Genomic DNA, 20,564 nt, shown 5'->3' with positions numbered 1-20,564 from the left:
TCTGATTCAAAGCATGGTTTGGGAAATGCAGTTTTTCAGCTCATCTACAACTTAAAGATTTTCTAAGTTTATCTATTACTGTGACATAACATTGAGACAGCTCATTGTAAAACTACCATAACAATAATATTGCACCGCCTTGATAAGAATGTTTTGAATATAATTGTAATTCAAAGACTGTTTAACTTGGACTGTGCAGCAAGATACCAATGTAATTGTAGTGGCTGCTTATTTTATCAAATACTCTATTGACTTCACGAAGAGTAAAATTTGATGATAGCTACAATCCCATCAATTCAGAGAAAGAGTTTACAATTCTTCTTATTAATACCTACCTACTAATGCATTTTATAGTTCCTTGAATAAGATGCAATGAGCCATTCTGTTGTATTTCCTTTTTTCTCCCACTGGTAATTACATAATTGCAACAGATATTTAGGGTTCTTCTACTTTCCACAAATGACCCATAGATTCTGATGAAACTGGTGATAGATAATACAGCCTTGCCCAGGAATATTTTTCCAGCTGCCTGGTTTCAAGTGACAATGCCCTGCAAGTAGACATTCCCATATATTTCAGGCACAGCTAGCAGCCTGACTCCAAATAGGATATCAAAGTCATTGTCAAACCATTTTTTCAAGCCTCAGAAAAATACTTTCATTGAAACAATACCACTAGATCAGAATTTTCTTCTAATTTATTCACCTTCTGTTGAAGAACTGAAAAATATCTAATTTTATGCCACTATAACTTCCAGCTACTCACGCCTTAGTCCCATTATTTATAAATCCTCTTGTGTCCTAGTGTTGTGACTCCACTGAAGCACTGTTAAAATTTTAACACCAATGATGAAGTTCTTTCTCATGACTACATAATTCACTTCAGGAAAAGCTGAAGAGCATGATGAAGGGGGAGGGATATGGGCAAAACGGTGGAAAAAAAGGTATAAGGTTAACCTGGGTGAGTAAATGTTATATTCAGAAAAGTTGCACTGGTATTTCAAATCAAATATTGAGTACCCATTATTGATTATTTATATCTCTTTACATGGCAAAATATTATCTGTGACATTTGTACATAATTAATTGAAATGTATGTGAAATTCTGCTCATTACAAAGGTCACTACACAATGTTAAATGAGTCCTACTATATATTATGGGTCATATCACATATCCTTTACAGTATTACTTACAAACATAACCTCACTTTAATGGTATATGAATCCTGCATGTAAAATTCAGTTATTGTTTAAAATATTACTCTAAATTCTAAACCCACTAAGATATAGCTTCTGTAAGGCTGTCAAAGCCAGGGGAGGTAGTGGGAATAAGTTCCCACTACTTATTAAACGCTCCCAATTGCATGCACCTCAAATAGCCTCCGACAGCCATTTTCAGCTTTTGGCCTTTACTTGTGGCTTAGTTACTAAGCCTGGTGGAATCGTTTCTACTGTCAGGAGAAGGGGCAAAGGCAGGTTACTGGTGCCTTAAAACCAGCTGTTACGGGCAGATGGGGCTCGTCAGCCACAGTTGCCAGCTGATCTAGAAGCAGAACCCTGATCTCAACCCTCGGCTGCCTTGCAGCTATACACACTCATGTGAAAGGCTTCGGGAGTAAACCCCAAGAAAAATCTGGAGATGGAGTCCAAAGGCAGTCCTACGTTGAGTTCAATGCTGACTGGCAACTCCTCCAATGCCGCTGGTGTCAAACTATATCAGTATCTGGCATTCCTTTGGATTCATCAACTGCGTGGAGAGGGAAGCCTGCTGCATGAGCCACAGCTTGCTCTCCAGTCATACAGCCTTGGCTTGCGTATCATGTAGTCAGCTAGGATGCAATATCCATGGCTGACTCCGACTAACGAAGGGCCTCAGTAACGAAGATATAGCTATGAATGTCTTTGCGACTGAAATACTTGAAAGAAAACACATTACAGTTTTACACTGTAGAGCAGAAAGATCCTACAACAACTCTTCATTGTATTACAAATATAATCATGATATTGTACCAAAACATTGTACTATTAAATGTTCAATTAATCTTCAACAAATTATGTTGTAAGTTACTCCTGTGACAACACACACAGGAGAAAACAGCAATTGTAATGTAGTCGCATAAAATTGAACTAGCAATCAAACGTGATTTCCATTCTCCAGTATATTCTACTTAAAAACATAAATTAACTGAGTATGAAAGAAACAACAATGCTTTTCCTGTCAAAATTCTGGTGTGATTGGCCTTGTTCCATTTTTTGTTTTCCGTCAGTAGGAATTTGTTTCTCTGCATTGTGTCGCTTGTATAACAGTGCACATTTCATTCGTGTAAACCACTGCATTATCTCACACTACTATTTTCTCTTAACTTCACAAACATTTCTTTTAGTTTTTCTTAGTGCTGTCATATTATTCGCATTTCAAAACACACAAAAACAACCAACTAATACATTTAAATTCAGGAGATATCCATATTTACAGATTCCGAAGCAGAGGAATATGTACTATTACTAAGCAGTATGCATGCCACATAACAGGCTGAGGGAAAAAGCTACCAAGCAAGGTCATTGTCTCATCTTTTACAGTATATTCAATGTTCCAGTTTTTCCCATTGTTTGAAAAGGGTTTCCATCATTTATAACCAGGATGTAATCAATGTGATCAACAATTTATGCAATGTTGGTCATCATTTTTGCTTTCACATGATCTTTATGTACATGCACTTTTATTTTGTTAAATTGCATTTAAAATCAAATGCTGCCTATTTTTCTTACTCTGTGGTGAAAACAGAATACACAACAGTGATCAGTGGAATTAATACATATAACATTGATGATTCACTTGTTGCTTTGCCCTTTGTGGATTCTAAGGCTAAACTGACTCACAGGTTAACATTAGATCCACATTCATGGTCAGTTTCAGCATTCGTCCACTGCAACCGTCTGCTGACATTCCCACAACAGCTATTTAGACCACTGATTTTCAGTTTATAAAATCAATTCGTAATTTACAAATGTTTTGCATTTACACATAAAGGCCTTTTTGAAAAAGATGTAAACTTGATATAAGCGGAAAAATTTACTGTCAAGCAAAATCTGCACTTTTGCTGAAATATCTGCAGCACAGTCTGCAGATGCACAATCATAGAAAATGAGAGCTCTGTAAATGAACATTTCATTGGTATTGCAATTATTGATTAGTTTTAAAATCTTAATTTTCTCAAAAAGTAACAACAGCAAAATGGTGAATTAATTTCAAAACTTACACTACAATGAGATGTAAATGTCTCTTACGTGAATACTAGTCAGTCTTTCCTTCCAGTTATTAGAAAGTGTATACCTACAATATGCTTTTAAATTAGCAAAAATGCTTCCTCAGCAATGGTGGTTAAAAATTGTATCTATTAATCTATTTATTATGACCTGTTACAAAACCTATTCTATGAAAGCAAGCAAATACAGAGCATTATTATCATTAAAATAATATCTCACTTACCTCTGCTTTTTGTGTCCTGGGCAGATTAGAAGATTTTTCAACTGCGTAGACATCCACAAGATAAAGATTTGGTCCTCGCTCTCGATCTAACACAGCAGCTGTTTGGATGATTCCACTTTGTTGTCCTATTGTGAAAAGGCGTCCGACAGATTTTCCACCACAACGAACTGAAACTATGTAGTACTCCAGTATTGCTGAAGAACCTCTCGGACTGGATGCCTTTAAAGAGATCACACTGGTACCCACAGGCTCTCCCTCGCGCAAAGCAGTGATATATTTTGGCTGGGTAAAGACAGGTCCATCCGTGCCCTGTAGAATAACAGTCACCTCTGTACTGGTTGATCGTCTCTCTCGCCCAAAGTCTACAGCTGACACAACAAGTTGATAAGTGAGTCTGGAAGGAACTAAAGGTGTTACTACTCTGATATCACCACTGTATCGATCCATCATAAATGTGTCACTGTCTCCACTAACTAGTTCATACTCAACTTCTCCATTTGTTCCTTCATCCAGATCAATAGCCCTGATGGTTGTGAGAATGGAGCCCATCGTCAGAGCACTGTCCGCAATCAGAGCATTCTGAGACAGAAACACTGGAGCATTATCATTCTGATCCGTTACTAAGATAGTTATATTCTTTAGAGCAAAACGCCTGAAATCAACTGGAACTGCCTGATCAATGGCTTTTACAGTAAGTTCAAACAGATTGGAAAATTCACGGTCAATCTCCGCATTTGTCCGCAGTATCCCATCTGAAGCACCAATCACAAAATGGTTTCCTCTTGGTACTTGCTGGGCTATACAATAATGTAACTCTCCATTAATATCAGCATCAGGATCATGGGCAGCTACAGTCAATATGGATGTACCAATTGGAATATTTTCTACAATAGATTTAAAAATATCTCCAGGGGGAAAACTAGGTGCATTATCATTGAAGTCTCTAACATGAATCACTACTGACATTGTTGATGACCTTGGGGGTCTTCCTTTATCTTTTGCTGTTATGTTCAAATGGTACACAGATTGGGTTTCAAAGTCCATTTTCTTTGCAAGGAAAATGCTACCTGTATTATGACTGATGCTAAATGTTCCATGATTGTTACTTCCCGTAATGCTGTAATGAATCTCAGCATTGTCCCCAGAATCTGAGTCAGTGGCAGTAGCAGATTCTACAAGTTCTCCAACTCTCATGTTTTCCAATGCATCGATGTGCATCACAGCTTGTGGAAATGAAGGAGTGTTGTCATTTTCATCCAGCACGTTGATGATTAAGGTGCATGTGGAACTCAAAGGATCACTCCCCAAGTCAACTGCAAGCAGAGTCAAGGAATAGGAAACTGTAGCTTCATGGTCCAGTTTTCCTATCAAAGTCACCTGTCCTGTGGTACTTTGAATCATAAATTGATCTTCTTCATTTCCCTCAATTATATAGTAATGTACCAAAGCATTATTTCCCTCATCAACATCCGAAGCACTCACACGGACTACTTGAGTCAAGTTTCCTGCTGATTCTGATATTGTAGCCAGATATAGGTCCCTAGTGAACCTAGGTGCATTATCATTCGTATCTGTGATGTATACTTGTACAGTAGCATGATCTTGGAGAACCTTTGGCAATCCTTGGTCTGATGCAGTTACTGTAAGGCTAAAAACTGCAGCCCCTCTTTGCCTCACTAAAGCCTCCCTATCAAACTGATGTCTACTGGTTAATTTTCCAGTGATTTCATTCAGCTCAAAATCAAGCTGGGCTGTTTCAAATGCATATTTCACGTCACCATTAAATCCAAAGTCTTTGTCCACAGCATTGATGTATCCAACAGTTGAACCAGCTTTCTGCTCTTCTTCAAAATGAAATACATAATTTGTGCTGTTAAATAAAGGTCTGTTGTCATTTACATCTTCCAGTATTATGGTCACATTCACAGTTGCACTTAGAGGCTCTACTGCCCTGTCAGCAGCAACAACCATCAAGACATAATGGCTCTGAGTTTCACGATCCAATTCAGCCTTAATGTATATTTGCCCATCAGGAAAAATACCAAACCGTTTCTCCTTGTTTCCATCTATAATGTCATAGGTGATTTCTCCATTTACTCCTGAATCCATGTCAGAGGCGAGGACCTTAAAGAACCGAGAATTCACAGGTTCGGCTTCCGAAATAGTGATTTCATATGAAAGCTGGTCAAAAACAGGTGGGTTATCATTCACATCATGCACGTAGATAGTCAAAATTAAACTCGATGAACGCTGGGGAACACCCATGTCAGAAGCTACTACTTCCACCTGGTATGAGCCTGCATTTATGTCAAGAGGTCCATTTAAAGTTACTATTCCAGTTTTCTCATCAATGTGGAAGAGACCTTTGCGATTCTGTCGCAAGGAGTACGAAACCATGCCATTGATGCCTTCGTCAGGATCCTTAACTTTAGCTTGAAAAATTGTATGCCCCAAACCCCAATTTTCAACTGCGTTAATACTTTCAACCACATGAGGGAAATGTGGAGAATTGTCATTCAGATCCTTGATTGTAATATTAACTAAAGTCTCTCCAGTTACTGTACCACCACTTGCCACAACTTTTAACTGATAAAATGCCATTTCTTCTCTGTCTATTGTACTGGCAGTATTAATTTGACCCGTTGATCCACCAATGGTAAACATGCCCTTCTGGTCTCCTGAGGTGATGAGGTAAGTGATGTTGGTATTAAGATCAAGTGTAGATGCAGATACCGTGCCAACAAGGGAGCCAATAGCAATGTTTTCAAAAATAACAAAACTGTAGCTGCTCTGGCTGAATGATGGAGGTGTATCCTGCGTGTCAATAACCGTTATGGTTACAATAGCTAGCTTCTGCGAGCGGAGATTTCCACCATCTGTAGCAACTACCTAGAATCAAAAATCATATGAAAAACATTAGATGATAGTTTGAAGAGAAAAGCCTTTAGTGTTTTGTTATCAAAAGAACAAAGGATAATATGAACATATAATATGAATAAATTTGCCAGAAATATAAAACACCAGAACACTATTTGAGTTCTCCTTTTTGTTCAATTAGAATATAAAGTAAAGCTGAAAACAGAACTTTGGAAAGTAATTTATCTACACAATTATTTAACATAGCACCTACTTAATTATTTTCCATCAGGATTCCTGAATACCCCAAATGTATAGAACTAACCTTGCTTAGACCCCACATAGCCCCTCTCCACCACTCTCATCCCATTCCCACTAAGATCAAAGTACAAATGATCTTGGAACAATTTCCATTTCATACACTAAGTATTAAAGTCTCTAGTGAGATATGGCACAGTAAAATGCTGAGAAAATGTTTCTTTATTTGCCTTCCAACAGTATGCTTGACAAAATTAATTCCCACAACATCAATGTTTCAGTCTTCATATTAATCAGAACTTGAATAAATGACATGACTAGGAAGTCCCAAATTAGAAACAATTGTATGGCTTAGGTCCACATACAGTATATTAAGCATTTTATACAACCCTTAATTAGATGGCCTGGTATGAAAACACCAATGTCCAAAAATGGAAAAGCTAACAAAAAGTAATAGAATCAGCTGGTTCATCACAGGAAAAGCCCCCTCCTCTAAGGAGCACTGCCACAAGAAAGTGGCATCTATCATCAAGGATCCCCTCTCTCTCTCCCACCATCCAGGCCATGCTCTCCTCTAGCTGCTGCAATGAGGAAGGAGGTACTTAGCTTCCCCACCACCAGGTTCAAGAACAGTAATTATCCTTCAACACTCAAACTCCTGAACCGCCACAGATAACTTCACTCACCTCAACACTGAACTGATTCCACAACCTATAGACTCACTTTCAAGGACTCTGAAACTTACGTACTCATTATCATTTTTTTTGTATTTACACAGTTTGTCTTTTACACATTGGTTGTCTTTGTGTGCAGTTATTCATTGAATCTATTGTATTTCTTTTTTCTGTGAGTGACTGAAAATGAATCTCAGGGTAGTAAATGGTGACATATACATTACTTTTATAATAAATTTACCTTGAACTTTGAGAGGATTTTCACCCTATTAATTACAGGACAGGCAGCATAAAGCTTTATGTAGGTATTAAATGACTCCTATCAATCTTATTTAAATTTAATTACAGTACACTTGGCCAGATGGCTGGGGAATAATTCAGCGCTCCAGCTCTTGAAAGTGTGAAGAGTATCATCAATCTGATTTTAATCTGAGCTCAGGTACCAAAGATCTAATCCACTGAGTTTTTCAAGGCTTAATTTTTTATTGATGATCATTCTCCATTTACAAAGTGTTTCTTTTCCTCTTACTCGAGCTTCTCTTTGTGGGGGAAAAAAACCTCATGAGATAATCTATAAAGAGATTTCCATCTACAGTGCTCAACAATATTGTCTGATACAAAATTATTTTCCCTTTATGGTTTTATTTGTGTTTGATTTGTTGTTGAAGAATCCTACTTCAAATCACACACTGTTTCCTCCTAAACCATGAGAGGCAAAGCAAAATAATTGAAAGGAATATTTTATCCAAATGAAAAGTATCACATCTTATTTTGTCACTTTACTGCCCTAACAACATCAACCTATATTTACACAATATTTTCAGTAAGGTTATCCTTCACAGAATAATTATGAAGCAAAACTGGCATGGGTCCAAAGGAAGAAATACTAGCTGAGGTAAATAATGGGTTGGTTGAAGAGTTTTAACTTAAAGGAAGTGGGTTACGATGGAGGTTGCAAGACAAGAACGCAGCTAGGAGAACATTGGAATATATTTGATATGGACTGATGCACAATGTTGTAATTCTGACAAGCTTGAGGGGGATTTATAAGCATAAAACTCTTTCTCCCATGCCATATCTACTTTAATTGTACCCATCTTTTTTATGTGTATTTCATACCCTGTCAAACATATTTTCCGTTGAGTAAATCCATGTAAAATTTGGAACTCTAGAAGATGAAAATATTTATATTACAACTACATTGATCAAAACTATAGTTTAAATAAAAGAATTGCAAAGAAGTACACAAAGTAAGAGTGAAAGGGAGAAAACTATGCACTATAAAGGTCTTCTTATAAAGTATTTGAAAACCTAAAAGTTTCAGATGCATGTAGCTCTAGACAACAGCTTTGTCACTGAGTATCAGTTCATTGCCCTTCTTGCTAGTTAACTTCATTTCTGTGGGAGTTCTTCCATCCAAAGCCTCTAGTTACATAATCCCATACAACCCATCTCTAAACCTGCCCAAGATCCAAAATAAAAGCATTTTGGGCAAATCAATAATACTACTGAACTTATTTCTCCCTTCCTTGACTCTACACTTTCTTGTTGGTCCAGACTCCTCTTACTTCCTTCCATGTACCTCTGATGCCCTCCAACACTGACTGTTGCCAATTGCCTAGTTTCAACCAGAATGACACATATCCAATAGAAACACAGACTTCCATAGCTATATTGTCTATAACTTTACCTATCCCACTCCTGAAAGAGCTCCATTTAAGCTTTTGTCTCTGTAAATTAGCTCTGATGATGAGTTTTTCGACAGAAGTACATCTGGGTTGTCTTCCTTTTCCTTTATCTGTGACTTCCCCTCCACCTGAGCTGTTCAAGCTCTTGATCAAGCACCGTCAATTTTCTGAAACTCTGTTCTCAACCCCTTTCCTCATGAACAAAGCAAGGCCCCCTGTATTCAAGACTCCACATTGAACCCTTAATTTCAGCTACCTTCAAAGAGATTCCACTATGAGACCCACCTTACCCTCTCCTACCTTCAAAGCATTCTGAAAGGATTGTGCTCCTTGTGATTTCCTGATTTCTATTCCACTATCTAAGAAGCTAAACCAACCTTCCATGTGAAGTAGTGATTCATTTGCACTGATACTAATTTGGTGTTTTGTATTCAATACACATGATGTGGTCTCCTCTATACCAGAAAACAAAAAGCACTGCTTGCATGATTACTTTGCGGAGCACCTTTAGTCACTCCATCTGAGCTTCCAGTTGCTTGTACTCTCATATTCCCACTCAGCCTCCTGCATGGCTTCAATAAGACCTAATGTAAGCTTAAGAAACAGTATCTCATCTTATGTCTATGATTTTGCTGACATCAAGATTCAATATATTACAACTATTCAACTTGGAACCAGAGCAATCCTGAGGTTTCTTTTGACCCATTTGTCCCTTCCGTCCTATCCACCCTCTCTGCAACTTACAACTATCCTGTCTCCTCTCTTCCCTCATTCTGATGAGGAGTATTGGACCAAAACATTAAAGCTATTTCTCTTTCCACAGTGGTTGTCTGCCTTGCTGGTATTTTTTTTTGCCCATACAAAGTACTTTTTTTTACCACAAGCAATATGATTACTTTGTTAAATGGGAAAAAAAATTCTCTACATAATTGTTTAACTAACGGAATCATGTATATCACCGCAGTGACTATAATTTACACGAGTTCTTACATTTGAACAAGACAGGAAAATGTCAGTCCAATCAAGCATAACTATACAATGGATTGAGGAGCTCAAGGCCACAACTGCAATTCCAGTAACTGGTGACAATAGGGGTTCCAGACAAGTTAAGACAAAAGAATGACTAATTCCAATTTTAAAAAAACAAAGAAAAATGTTTTTTTTTGCTATCATTTATTCACTTAGTGGCAGGTTTTCTATAAGCAACTCAATAGGTAATATACTTAGTGTGCTCACTGACTTTTTCACGAAAGTGAGAATCAATAGCTCGTCTCCTTTCCTTTGGAAAATTTTAAGGACAATACAATCCAGGTTTTGAAACTTAGTGCATAATATAAAGATGGAATGTCCAAATACATTAATTTTAAATGTATTTGACGATCATTTTAATTAATATATTCCTTATTTCTCCATTGAAGACTTTTTATACCAATTTTTTGATTTTTAGTGATCCAATAAATTTGGTCTCAAAATTCAGTACCCAATGGAGTTCAAAAATCATAAATCACAAATTTCCTAACATTTTGTATTTATGTTCTCATCATTCCTCGTTGAATATATTGAGTTAACTTTAAAAGCCACTAATGTATGATAGAATACATTAAATATTATTAACAATATGAAAAGTCTCAATAGTTAACTTACGAGAATTTGGATAATGATTGAACAAGTGCTTTCCCTAAATCACAATGCTCAAGAACTTAGAAAATGCGTTGAAGTTGAAACCCGCTCATTGGAATTCATGATATTTGCAATGATTTTACGTATGTTTGAGTGCGGACTAAGGAGAATATAAAGTAAAAATTATGCTTATCAGCATCATTTATTTTATTGGCAGCTTGAAAACTCAGAATTATATTTCTTTTGCTTTTTCATGCGGTTCTTTCTGACTGATGAAATTGCCTTCAGCTAATAAGGATCAGCTAGCTTTCCACAAATATCACTGCTACCTACTTATTGGGAGCTACAAAGCTATGTCTTAAAATCCTTTTAGTCTCCATGTGCTTCACTTCACCTTTGGAATCAGAAACTCAATAGATTACAAGCAATCGTGTTTATATCTTTCCTCAGCCACAGCATAATGACAGTCTATTAAAAGACTTCATCTCCAGGAGGTAAATATTTAGTCACACATTACTGCAATTGGAATAGCTCGAATTGTAACTGTTAGGTTGTCATAATAAAGAACTTGTTTAACAGGTCTGTGGAATAAGACTTTATATTAAAAAACCCTGCTTTGTAACGTTGAAGGAACATCAGTCTGGTATATCATAATTAGATCATGATGTGGATTCAGCATGGTGTGAAAATAAATCACAGTCCTATTTCACTTTCTCATATGTAAAAAAAAGTTATCATCACCCTCTGCGACTTTCAAGAAGTGCAGTGTGTTGTTTCTTACTGAGTTATGATCCCTTGCCTGTGCTGAATTAACTATTCTCAGTCGGCAAACAGTTGAAGCAACACAATTGGAAACTGATCTAAATCTTACATCTCAAAAACCAGGTGGACTGGAGTCAAGTCCATGGATAAATTGCAATGTAGGAATGAGTACTTCAAATTAACATTCTGTTGCAAAGGCAGCAAGGAAAGAAGTATGCAGTCAATCTACTCCCAGGAAACAAGCTGATCTCAAATATTACAATAAAGCTTCTCTTTATTATCATCATCTTTTTTTAAACCTGAAAGTTAATAGCATTTCCCATGCTTTGGGAAACCCAGCAACCGAAAGACGAAAGGATTGAATCTATTAGAGAAATGTCTTCACAACTAAAACTTGCTGGCCAGGAACAGCAGCAACAAGAAGCAACCATTAAATACACAGATGCATATACACGCAAATACCATCTGATCACCGAGCTGCCATCCCCACTTCAATCAGAACCCGTACCCCTAGAATCTCCGCAGTGTCACAATTAGGATCAGCCTCACACCCTACAACCCAAACCTACCTTCCTCTGCATTAAGTCTCTGAAATCCCACTCCCTCCAAAGAATCTAGATCCTGGCCCCCCCCACTGTCGATCGTTTTCTCTGGTTCCACAATGACTTTCTGCTTGCTGGCACTCAAGTGTCTGCCTTCAGGAAAACTTCACACCCAAGAGGTTCCCAAGGGCAGTAACCTCACTTAAGACGCTAAGATACAGGTGTCCCCCACTTTTCGAACGTTCATTTTACAAAACCTTACTGTTACGAAAGACCTACATTAGTACAGGTTTCCCCCGCCATTCGAAGGTAGAGTGTTCTTGTGAAACGGTTCGTAAGCCGAAATGTCGTAAAGCGAAGAAGCAACTACCATTTATTTATATGGGAAAATTTTGTGAGCATTCACAGACCCAAAAATAACCTCCAAATCATGCCAAATAACATATAAAACCTGAAATAACAGTAACATATAGTAAAAGCAGGAATAATATGATAAATACACAGCCTATATAAAGTAGAAATACTTTTCCACCATCATTGCCGGCACTGTTCTCCGTAGCGAAAATCTCACACAAATGCCGACGGCAGAAAATCGTATGCAAGCGCTGTTGGCAAAAACATGGCGCAAACGCTCTCCAGTAACCTTTAAGCTATGAAGCTGCCAAATCATACCAAAAAACACATAAAAATACACAGCCTATATAAAGTGGAAATAATGTACGTACAATGTAGTATCACTTACCGGATTTGGGAGGACAGCGCAGAGCACACTGATGATGGTGTGTTAGACTGAGTCGTCGCAGGTCGGGGTGGTGCAGTAGCGAAAACAGGGTACTAAGGTAGGTCTTTCGTAACAGTGAGGTTTCGTAAAGCAAACGTTGGAAAAGCAGGGGACACCTGTATCTTGTTTTTGCTAACAGAAGGAGTTTTCACTGATACGAAAAAAATCAGTGTGCGAAAAAATCTGCGCGCGATAAAAGACAGCGCGCGCCCGGAGCAGCTGCTCTCTCCCCGATTCTCGCCAGCATTGTTTTAACACGTGCCTGTGAGAAGCCATTTGCAAGATGAGTTCTGAGGTATTGGAAAAGCCTGAAAGAGCTCGTAAGGGTATTACACTTAGCGTAAAACTAGACATAATTAAGCATTTTGATCGTGGTGAACGAAGTAAGGACAAAGTGAGTTTGGCTTGTGGAAGTTGACGAAGATCTTTTGAAGAGGTTTTGGCATCCCATGACCAAGAACTGATAGATGAAGAGCTGATGCAATTGGAAGAAGAAAGGATAACAATCGAAACCGAATGCAGTAGCAAAACGAACGTGAAGCAACTGCGTGAGATTTTCGCTGCAATTATGAAGTGCGACTTTAATTTTGAAAGGGTATGTAGGTTTAGGGGATATTTGCAAGATGGTTTGAGTCCTTATTAAGGAACTGTATGATAGAAAAATGCGCGAGGCTCAGCAGTCAAGCAAGCCTTCCACATCAGCCACAGCAGACAACGAACCTCGACCTTCGACATCGAGGCGGGCAGTCATAGGAGAAGATGAGTTGCCTGCTCTAACGGAAACAGATGACAAGATGACACTCCAGTGTCCCACCACCCCAAACCCCGGGCCTCGGACAGATACCGATTCGCGGAGAATGCAGCAGTAGCCAGGAGGCACACAGCACATCTTTCAAGAAAAAAGCCGAAATAAACATGCTAATTAATTAGGTGCCGCCCCACACGTAAATGTCGGCCCAGATCAGAGGCGATGCAATCGGCAATCGGCACTGATCTGGGCCGACAATTACGGGTCGGGCGGCACCTAATTAATTAGCATGTTTATTTCGGCTTTTTTGTTAATGATGTGCTGTGTGCCTCCCGACTACCGCTGGACCCCTGCATGCTTCGCAGTTCGGTATCAGTCGGCGGCCTGGAGGGTGGGGGCCACTGCACCACCCCAACCTGCGACGACTCATTCTACACACCATCATCAGTGTGCTCTGTGCTGTCTTCCCAATTCCGGTAAGTGAACATATTATTTCTACTTTATATAGGCTGTGTATTTTTATGTGTTATTTGGTATGATTTGGCAGTTGCATAGCTTAAAGGTTACTGGAGAGCGTTTGCACCGTGTTTTTGCCAACAGCGCTTGCATGAGATTTTCTGCCGACGGCGCTTGTGTGAGATTTTCGCTACGGAGAACAGTGCCGGCAATGATTGTGGAAAACTTTATATAGGCTGTGTATTTATCATATTACTCCTGCTTTTACTATATGTTACTGTTATTTCAGGTTTTATGTGTTATTTGGCATGATTTGGTAGGTTATTTTTGGGTGTGCGAATGCTCACAAAATTTTCCCATATAAATAAATGGTAATTGCCGTTTTGCTTTACGACATTTCGGCTTACGAACCGTTTCATAGGAACACTCTACCTTCGGATGGCGGGGGAAACCTGTATAGGAGCAGAATTAAGCCATTTGGCCCATCAAATCTGCTCCATCATTTCATCATAGCTGATCCATTTTCTTTTACAGCCCCAATCTCCTGTCTTCTCCAGAGTCCTTACTTCTAGGACTCCTACTGTTAAATTCTCACCTAACAGATCTCAAATCCAGACCATTATTGCTCAAAATTGAATCGAGAAAATCTCCTAATTGGATAAGATGCCAAAGGGTCATCACTGTTTATGGAATTACATTCTGGAATAAGGTAGAGGGATTAGACAAGCAGAAACAAATACTAAGTAACCATCAAATACTTAGAATGTCTCAATGAATTTCTTTAAATTTTTGAACACCTAATCATGGTCATTCTACTTGAGAGATGCTGTTTGGAGACTTTCCACTCTCTGTGGGAAACTCAAGCAAGTCATAATCCAGTAAGTTGTTTCCTGACAAGTGACGCGCTATCAGCATTAGCTCTGGTAAGGTAACAGGTTATAGTTTAATATTAGATAGCATGTAATCCAAGGTCACCATTGAGGAAGGAAAGGCAGGCATAGATTATGTTGTGGATATCAATCAGTATAGAAATCCAATGACCGCTGAAGGTGGACTCACAAAGTAAATGAGATAGTGAAGAAGGAGTATGAGAAAACACACCTTCATTAGGCGGGGTATACAATATTTAGACTGGCGCAGTAGTACAACCAGTAGAGCCACTGCCACACAGTACCAAATACTGATTCAATTCTGACCTCAGTGTGGAGTTTGAACGGGTTTCCTGTAATGTTCTGGGTTTTATCCAGGTGTTCTAGATTACTTCCACACCCCAAAGGCATGTGGTCACATGATAGGCTAATTGGCAACTGCAAATTGCCCTTCATGTGTAGATGAATAATAGAATCTGGGGGAGCTGATGAGAATATGTGGAGGAAAAATATGGAAATACGGTTTAAATGGGTGGTTGATGATCAGCACAGATTTGAGGAGCTAAAGGGGCTGTTTCTGTGCTCTATCTCTCAGTCTTTATGGCTCATTAATACGCTCCTCATAGATTGCCAGGACCAGTGATCCTTCATGGAAGGAAGACACCTCCCTACAACAAGTATGAGGAAATTAGAGATCCAGCCATCCAGCTTCTAGTGAAGGACTGAATATTAATGATAGATGGTAAAGATCACTGATTTAAAAAAATATTACCAGCAAAATAGCTCAGACATTACAGCTTCTTCAAAATGATATTAACACAGAAGGCATCATTAATTTTCCAAGATCATTCATCCCCAACTGAATCAACTTTATCTCTAACTGAAGCAGGTTCTGGCACAAGTTCTAAAGAACAGTACAAACTTCAATGACTGATTAGGGCCAATCTCCATGGAAAATTATGAAAAAGTCATCTGCACATGCTCAAAAAAAAGCATACCTTGAAAATGTGTTTGGAGCGCTTCCCAAAGTAGTGGGGGAGGAACAACAGCTGCGGCAGCATGTCCCTGAAACAAGGCTTTTAAATTTGGGACGTCTGTTAACAGCAGCTTGGGAGGATTTCAGCTCCTCCTCACGCTTCCACTAGTGTGTACTATTAACTCGCTTACTTTTATTGTAGTTACGGATTTGTGAAGCACGCTAAAGTGAAAACAAAAATCTAGTGCGCTTACCTGCAGCTGGTAAGCTGTCCTCTCCTCCCGGTCCAGAGACATCCTGGTGGAGATGACGCCTGTGTGGTGGTTGATGTGGAACCTGGAGGTGTCTCCTGCCGTGATGGTGTAGCTGACAGTCCCATTGCTGCCCAAGTCGGGGTCGGCGGCCGACACGGCGGTGATGTAGGCGCCGGGGGGCTCGTTCTCCTTAATGTTGGCGAAGTACTGCAGCGGGTAAAAGGTCGGGCTGTTGTCGTTGATGTCCAGCAGCGTGATGTTGACCCGGGCCACCGAGGAGAGCGGGGGCTCGCCCTTGTCGCGGGCTTGCACCAGCAAGACGTAGGCGGCCTGCTGCTCCCGGTCCAGCTCGGCGAGGCAGGTGAGGAGGCCGGACACCGGGTCCAGGCGGAAGAGCTGCCGGTAATTGGGCGGGGTGTCGGGCACCAGCAGGTAGCGCACGGTGCCGTTGGCGCCCAAGTCCTTGTCGACGGCGGTGAGGGCGACCAGCGGGGTTCCGGGCGGCGAGTGCTCGGCGATGGCGGAGGAGTAGGAGGGCTCGGTGAAGGTGGGCGCCTGGTCGTTGACATCGCCGATGGTGATGCTAAGGGTGGCGTAGGAGGTGCGCGGCTGCAGGCCCTGGTCGCGGGCGCTGATGTTGAGCCGCAGTTCGGCCGCCGTCTCCCGGTCGAGGGCGGCGGCGCTGGTGATGAGGCCGCTCTCCTCGCTGATGTTGAACCAGCCCAGCCGGTTGCCGGACACCACCGAGTAGCGGAGCTGAGCGTTGAGGCCGGAGTCGCCGTCGGTGGCCCGCAAGCCGCCAATGTAGCTGCCGAGCGGCACGTCCTCGGCCACGTGCACCTGGTAGTGCGGCCGCTCAAAGACGGGCGGGTGGTCGTTGATGTCGTTGATGAAGATGAGCAGGCTGGCGAGCGAGGAGCGGGCGAGCGGCAGCCCGTGGTCGCACACCGACACAGTCAGGTTGTAGGCCGGGATGCGTTCCCGGTCCAGGGCGCTGGCCACCTTGATCAGGCTGAGGCCCGGCACTGGCGACCGCTGCACCGAGAAGTGCAGCTGCTCGTTGCCGGCCAGGATCGACACCGAGATGTTGCCGTTGGCCGACGAGTCGGCGTCGCTCACCGTCAGCAGCGCCACCACCGTGCCGATGGGCGCGTTCTCGTCCACCGCCGCGAACCGCGAGTTGGCCGGCAGGTAGCGGAACTTCACCAGCGGGTCGTTGTCGTTCACGTCGAGCAGCTTGACGGTGGCCTCGGTGCGGCCGCTCAGCGAGGGGCTGCCGCCGTCGCTGGCCCGGATCACTAACGAGTATTCCTTCTTTGTCTCGTAGTCGAGCTGCTCCTTGACGGTCAGCACCCCGGTCAATGGCTCCATGTGGAAGGGGCTGCCCTCATCCACCGAAAACACCAGGTCGGCATTGGCTCCTTGGTCTAAGTCGCTGGCCGTCACCTGCAGCACGCTGGAGCCGATGGGCACACTCTCGTAAACGCTGGCCTGGTAGTGAGCCTGCGAGAATCGGGGCGAGTTGTCGTTGGTGTCCTGCACGGTGACATTGACCTGCAAGTAACCGAATCGCTTGGGCTGCCCGCGGTCCTCCACCTCCACCAGCAGCTGATAGAAAGGATCCGTCTCCCTGTCCAGCCCGCCGGTCGACACCAGGTGCATGAAGGCACCTTCGCCACTCGGGTTGACCGTGATATCCAGACGGAATTTGCCTTCCTCGTTGCCCTGTACGATGCGGTAGGAGCGGTGGTCCACGCCGTTGGTGCCGATATCCGCGTCGGTGGCCGTGTCCAGGATCACCTGCCGCCCGCCGCTCGGGTCCTCCCTGAAGCTCACCACGATGCTGGGCTCGGGGAAGACCGGCGCGTTGTCATTGACATCCAGCACGATGATGCGGACCTCGGTGGGGTAGGTGGGCTGGCTGGACAGCACCACGATATTGATCACGGCGCTGGGCAGGGTTTCGCGATCGATCACCGCGGTCGTGCAGATGACACCTGTGGTGGCATTGATGGCGAACAACGCGTGGTTCTCGCTGAAGCGATAGGTGAAGTCCGGCTTGGTGAGTATGGTGCCCACCAGGGTCTCGGGCGGCAGCTCCTCCTCGATCTTAAACACTTGGCGTTGTTGGTTGGACGCGGCATCCCAACAAAAGCTCAGGAGCACCAGCAAGACGGTGAGAAGATTACAGCTTCTACCTAACGGTACCATGGTACTGGAGTGTTCTCAAACCACCTTTCCAGCAAGATACAACTCTTCCAAAAGGCATCAAATCTCAGCGAATCTAGGGGCAAATCCTAGTAACGGCTACCGATAGAGTACCTTTGTAAGCGGCACCGTCTTCACGATTTATTTAAGTTAAAAAGTTTGTTTCTTCAGCCGCTTCTCTTCAGAAAGTTTTTCGAAGCAGCTGTTGGCGTTTCCATAAAAAAATTTTGTAAACTTTTGCTTGATCCACTCCAACTTTTAAAGCTTTAATTCCCCCTGTTATGTCCCAACTTGCAGATTGCTACGGGAGAGAGTATTCGGATACAGTTTCAGCACACTGCCGCTCTCGCTGCCGCACCAATAAAGACATGACTCGCTTTGGTCATTCCCGGGATCTTGATTTTTTTCCACTTTCTCCCAATACAACCAAACTCCACAGCACAGGAAAGACTCCGCCCGCCCCTCAATCTGCCGCTGCCGTTCCGACCATTGGTTCGTACTCGTATCCCTCCGCTCTCCCTCTTCCCAAATTGTGTTCGTCCCCCTGCGGGCAATGCTGCCGTCAGTCACAATGAGTGGCAGCGGGTCCCGCACCCCCCCCACCCCTCGCGGGAGGGAGGTAGATTGAGCCAACATGTGATGTAAGGTGAGGGTCGAAAATAAGGAGAAAGGGGGCGTGGTTAATGGGGCCGCGCATTGGAACTGTACAGGAATAACTTTAAGGATTTGCGGCTCTGGTTTATGTAGCAATGGTTGCAGGCGATGTGCTCCACAAGGGGTGGTGACATTTTTAAAGCGAAACCTAAAATTGACACAATGAACCAATATCCAATTTAAAGTTTCGTGCCTTTTTACTCTAATCAACTTCAGTGTGTTGAATCTAGTAGATGGAGCGTTGAATGTGAACTGGACCGTTACATGTTCCACATAGTTTTTCAAACGGAGAGTGTCAAACTCCCTGCCTGGCTAGACCCATTGCAGCCATTCAGTCAGATTTGTTTTCAGCTGCCACCTCTTTACCACTTATCAGATAAATAACTAATATACCAACCAGTTTTAATTTTGCAAAATATACTTTGTAAATTCAGGAGAAAATAAGTTGAACCCTAGTTAATTCTAAGAGTTTGATACTGTGTGGCAATGTTTCACAGAGCACAGACCTTTGTCCATTGCAAACCACTTTAATCCTGTTAAAGTTTTAAGTGCTATAAAGCAGCAGCGCCAGCAACTTTCCGAATTTTAGAAGTACTATATTACCAAAAATATTCTGAGTCGTTCGCAACAGTATTTCTTTCTCTAATGGGACAAATATTCTTAAACTAAGAATTCATCGTTTGCGATACAACAGCGTCCTCTAGTGTTCAATCGGAGTTGATGTTCATATATAATTTATGTTCTGTACCTTGACAAATACATTTAAATGTGGCTGATGTTTACATAAAATTTGAAACGAAAGATATCTTCATGCTTTTCAGGTGCGATCATACTTTCAGGTGAAAAAGGCAGAATCCAACATTGCAAGTGAGCAAGCAAACAAACTGCTTGAGGAACTTAGCAGGTCAGACATCTGTGGAAGGACATGGAAAGTCAACATTTCAGGAGGATACCTTTTAACTGGACTTAAAGACAGAGGTAATATAACCGGAGAAGAGGTGGTAGAATTGGGTGGAGTAAGTGGATCCATGCAAGGAAGAGTGATTGACAGGAGAGGGGAATAACGATAGAGGCTAGGAGGTGGTGGGCAGAGGCAACAAAGGGTTAGAGATGATCGATTCTGCTAGGAAAGGAAGGTGGAGCATGGAACCAAATAAAGGAAGAGGGGTGGGTAGACGTGAACCCAGTGGGAAGAGTGTGTGAGTGATGGGCAGATGGAGCAGGGCAAAATAATTCAGTGACTGTAGGAGGAACTGAGTAGATCAGGTGAAGAGCGAAAATAGGGGACACATGGGAAACAAGTTACCTGAAATTGGAGAATGTAATGTTCATGCCTTCAGGTTGTGGAATAAGGTACAGTTTAGTGTTTAGCCTTGCCTTGGCAGTGGAGGGGGCTGAGAACAGAGTGGGGGAATGGAAAGGAGAATTAAAATGACTGGCAGTTGGATGTTTCAGATGGCCTTGGAATGGACTGGTCAGTGTGTGTGAATAGAGAGGAGAATTAAAATGACTGGCAGTTGCATTTTTCAGCCGGCCTTGGTGTGTGGGGCACAGATGCTCAGAAAGTAGTCACCGAATCTGCACTTGGTCTCATTGATGCCACATCTAGAGCATTGACTGCAATAAACAAGGTTGGAGGAGATGCATGTGAATTTTTACCTCATCTGGAAGGGCTGTTTAGTTCCTTGGATGGTGCTGAGGAAAGAGGTGTACGTGTAAGATGTGTTAT

At 42.0% G+C, this 20,564-nt stretch overlaps 1 protein-coding gene across 2 annotated transcripts in view; it reads right to left on the bottom strand.

Annotated features, from left to right (window-relative positions):
- Positions 1-18,567, bottom strand: part of fat4 (FAT atypical cadherin 4) — a 399,853-nt gene extending 381,286 nt beyond the window's left edge. For both annotated transcript variants that reach the window (XM_063046545.1, XM_063046546.1), the window contains exons 1-2: positions 15,974-18,567; positions 3,490-6,378 (exon numbers count right to left, since the gene is read on the bottom strand). In XM_063046545.1, coding sequence (XP_062902615.1) covers positions 3,490-6,378; positions 15,974-18,184 — 5,100 coding nt within the window. In that variant the 5' untranslated portion in view covers positions 18,185-18,567. The remainder of the gene's footprint in view (positions 1-3,489; positions 6,379-15,973) is intronic.
- Positions 18,568-20,564: the final 1,997 nt, after the last annotated feature.

The sequence above is a fragment of the Mobula hypostoma genome, chromosome 4 (assembly GCF_963921235.1).
Source record: "Mobula hypostoma chromosome 4, sMobHyp1.1, whole genome shotgun sequence".
In the NCBI taxonomy this organism is placed as follows: domain Eukaryota; kingdom Metazoa; phylum Chordata; class Chondrichthyes; order Myliobatiformes; family Myliobatidae; genus Mobula; species Mobula hypostoma.
This window is presented reverse-complemented; position numbering and strand designations above follow the sequence as displayed.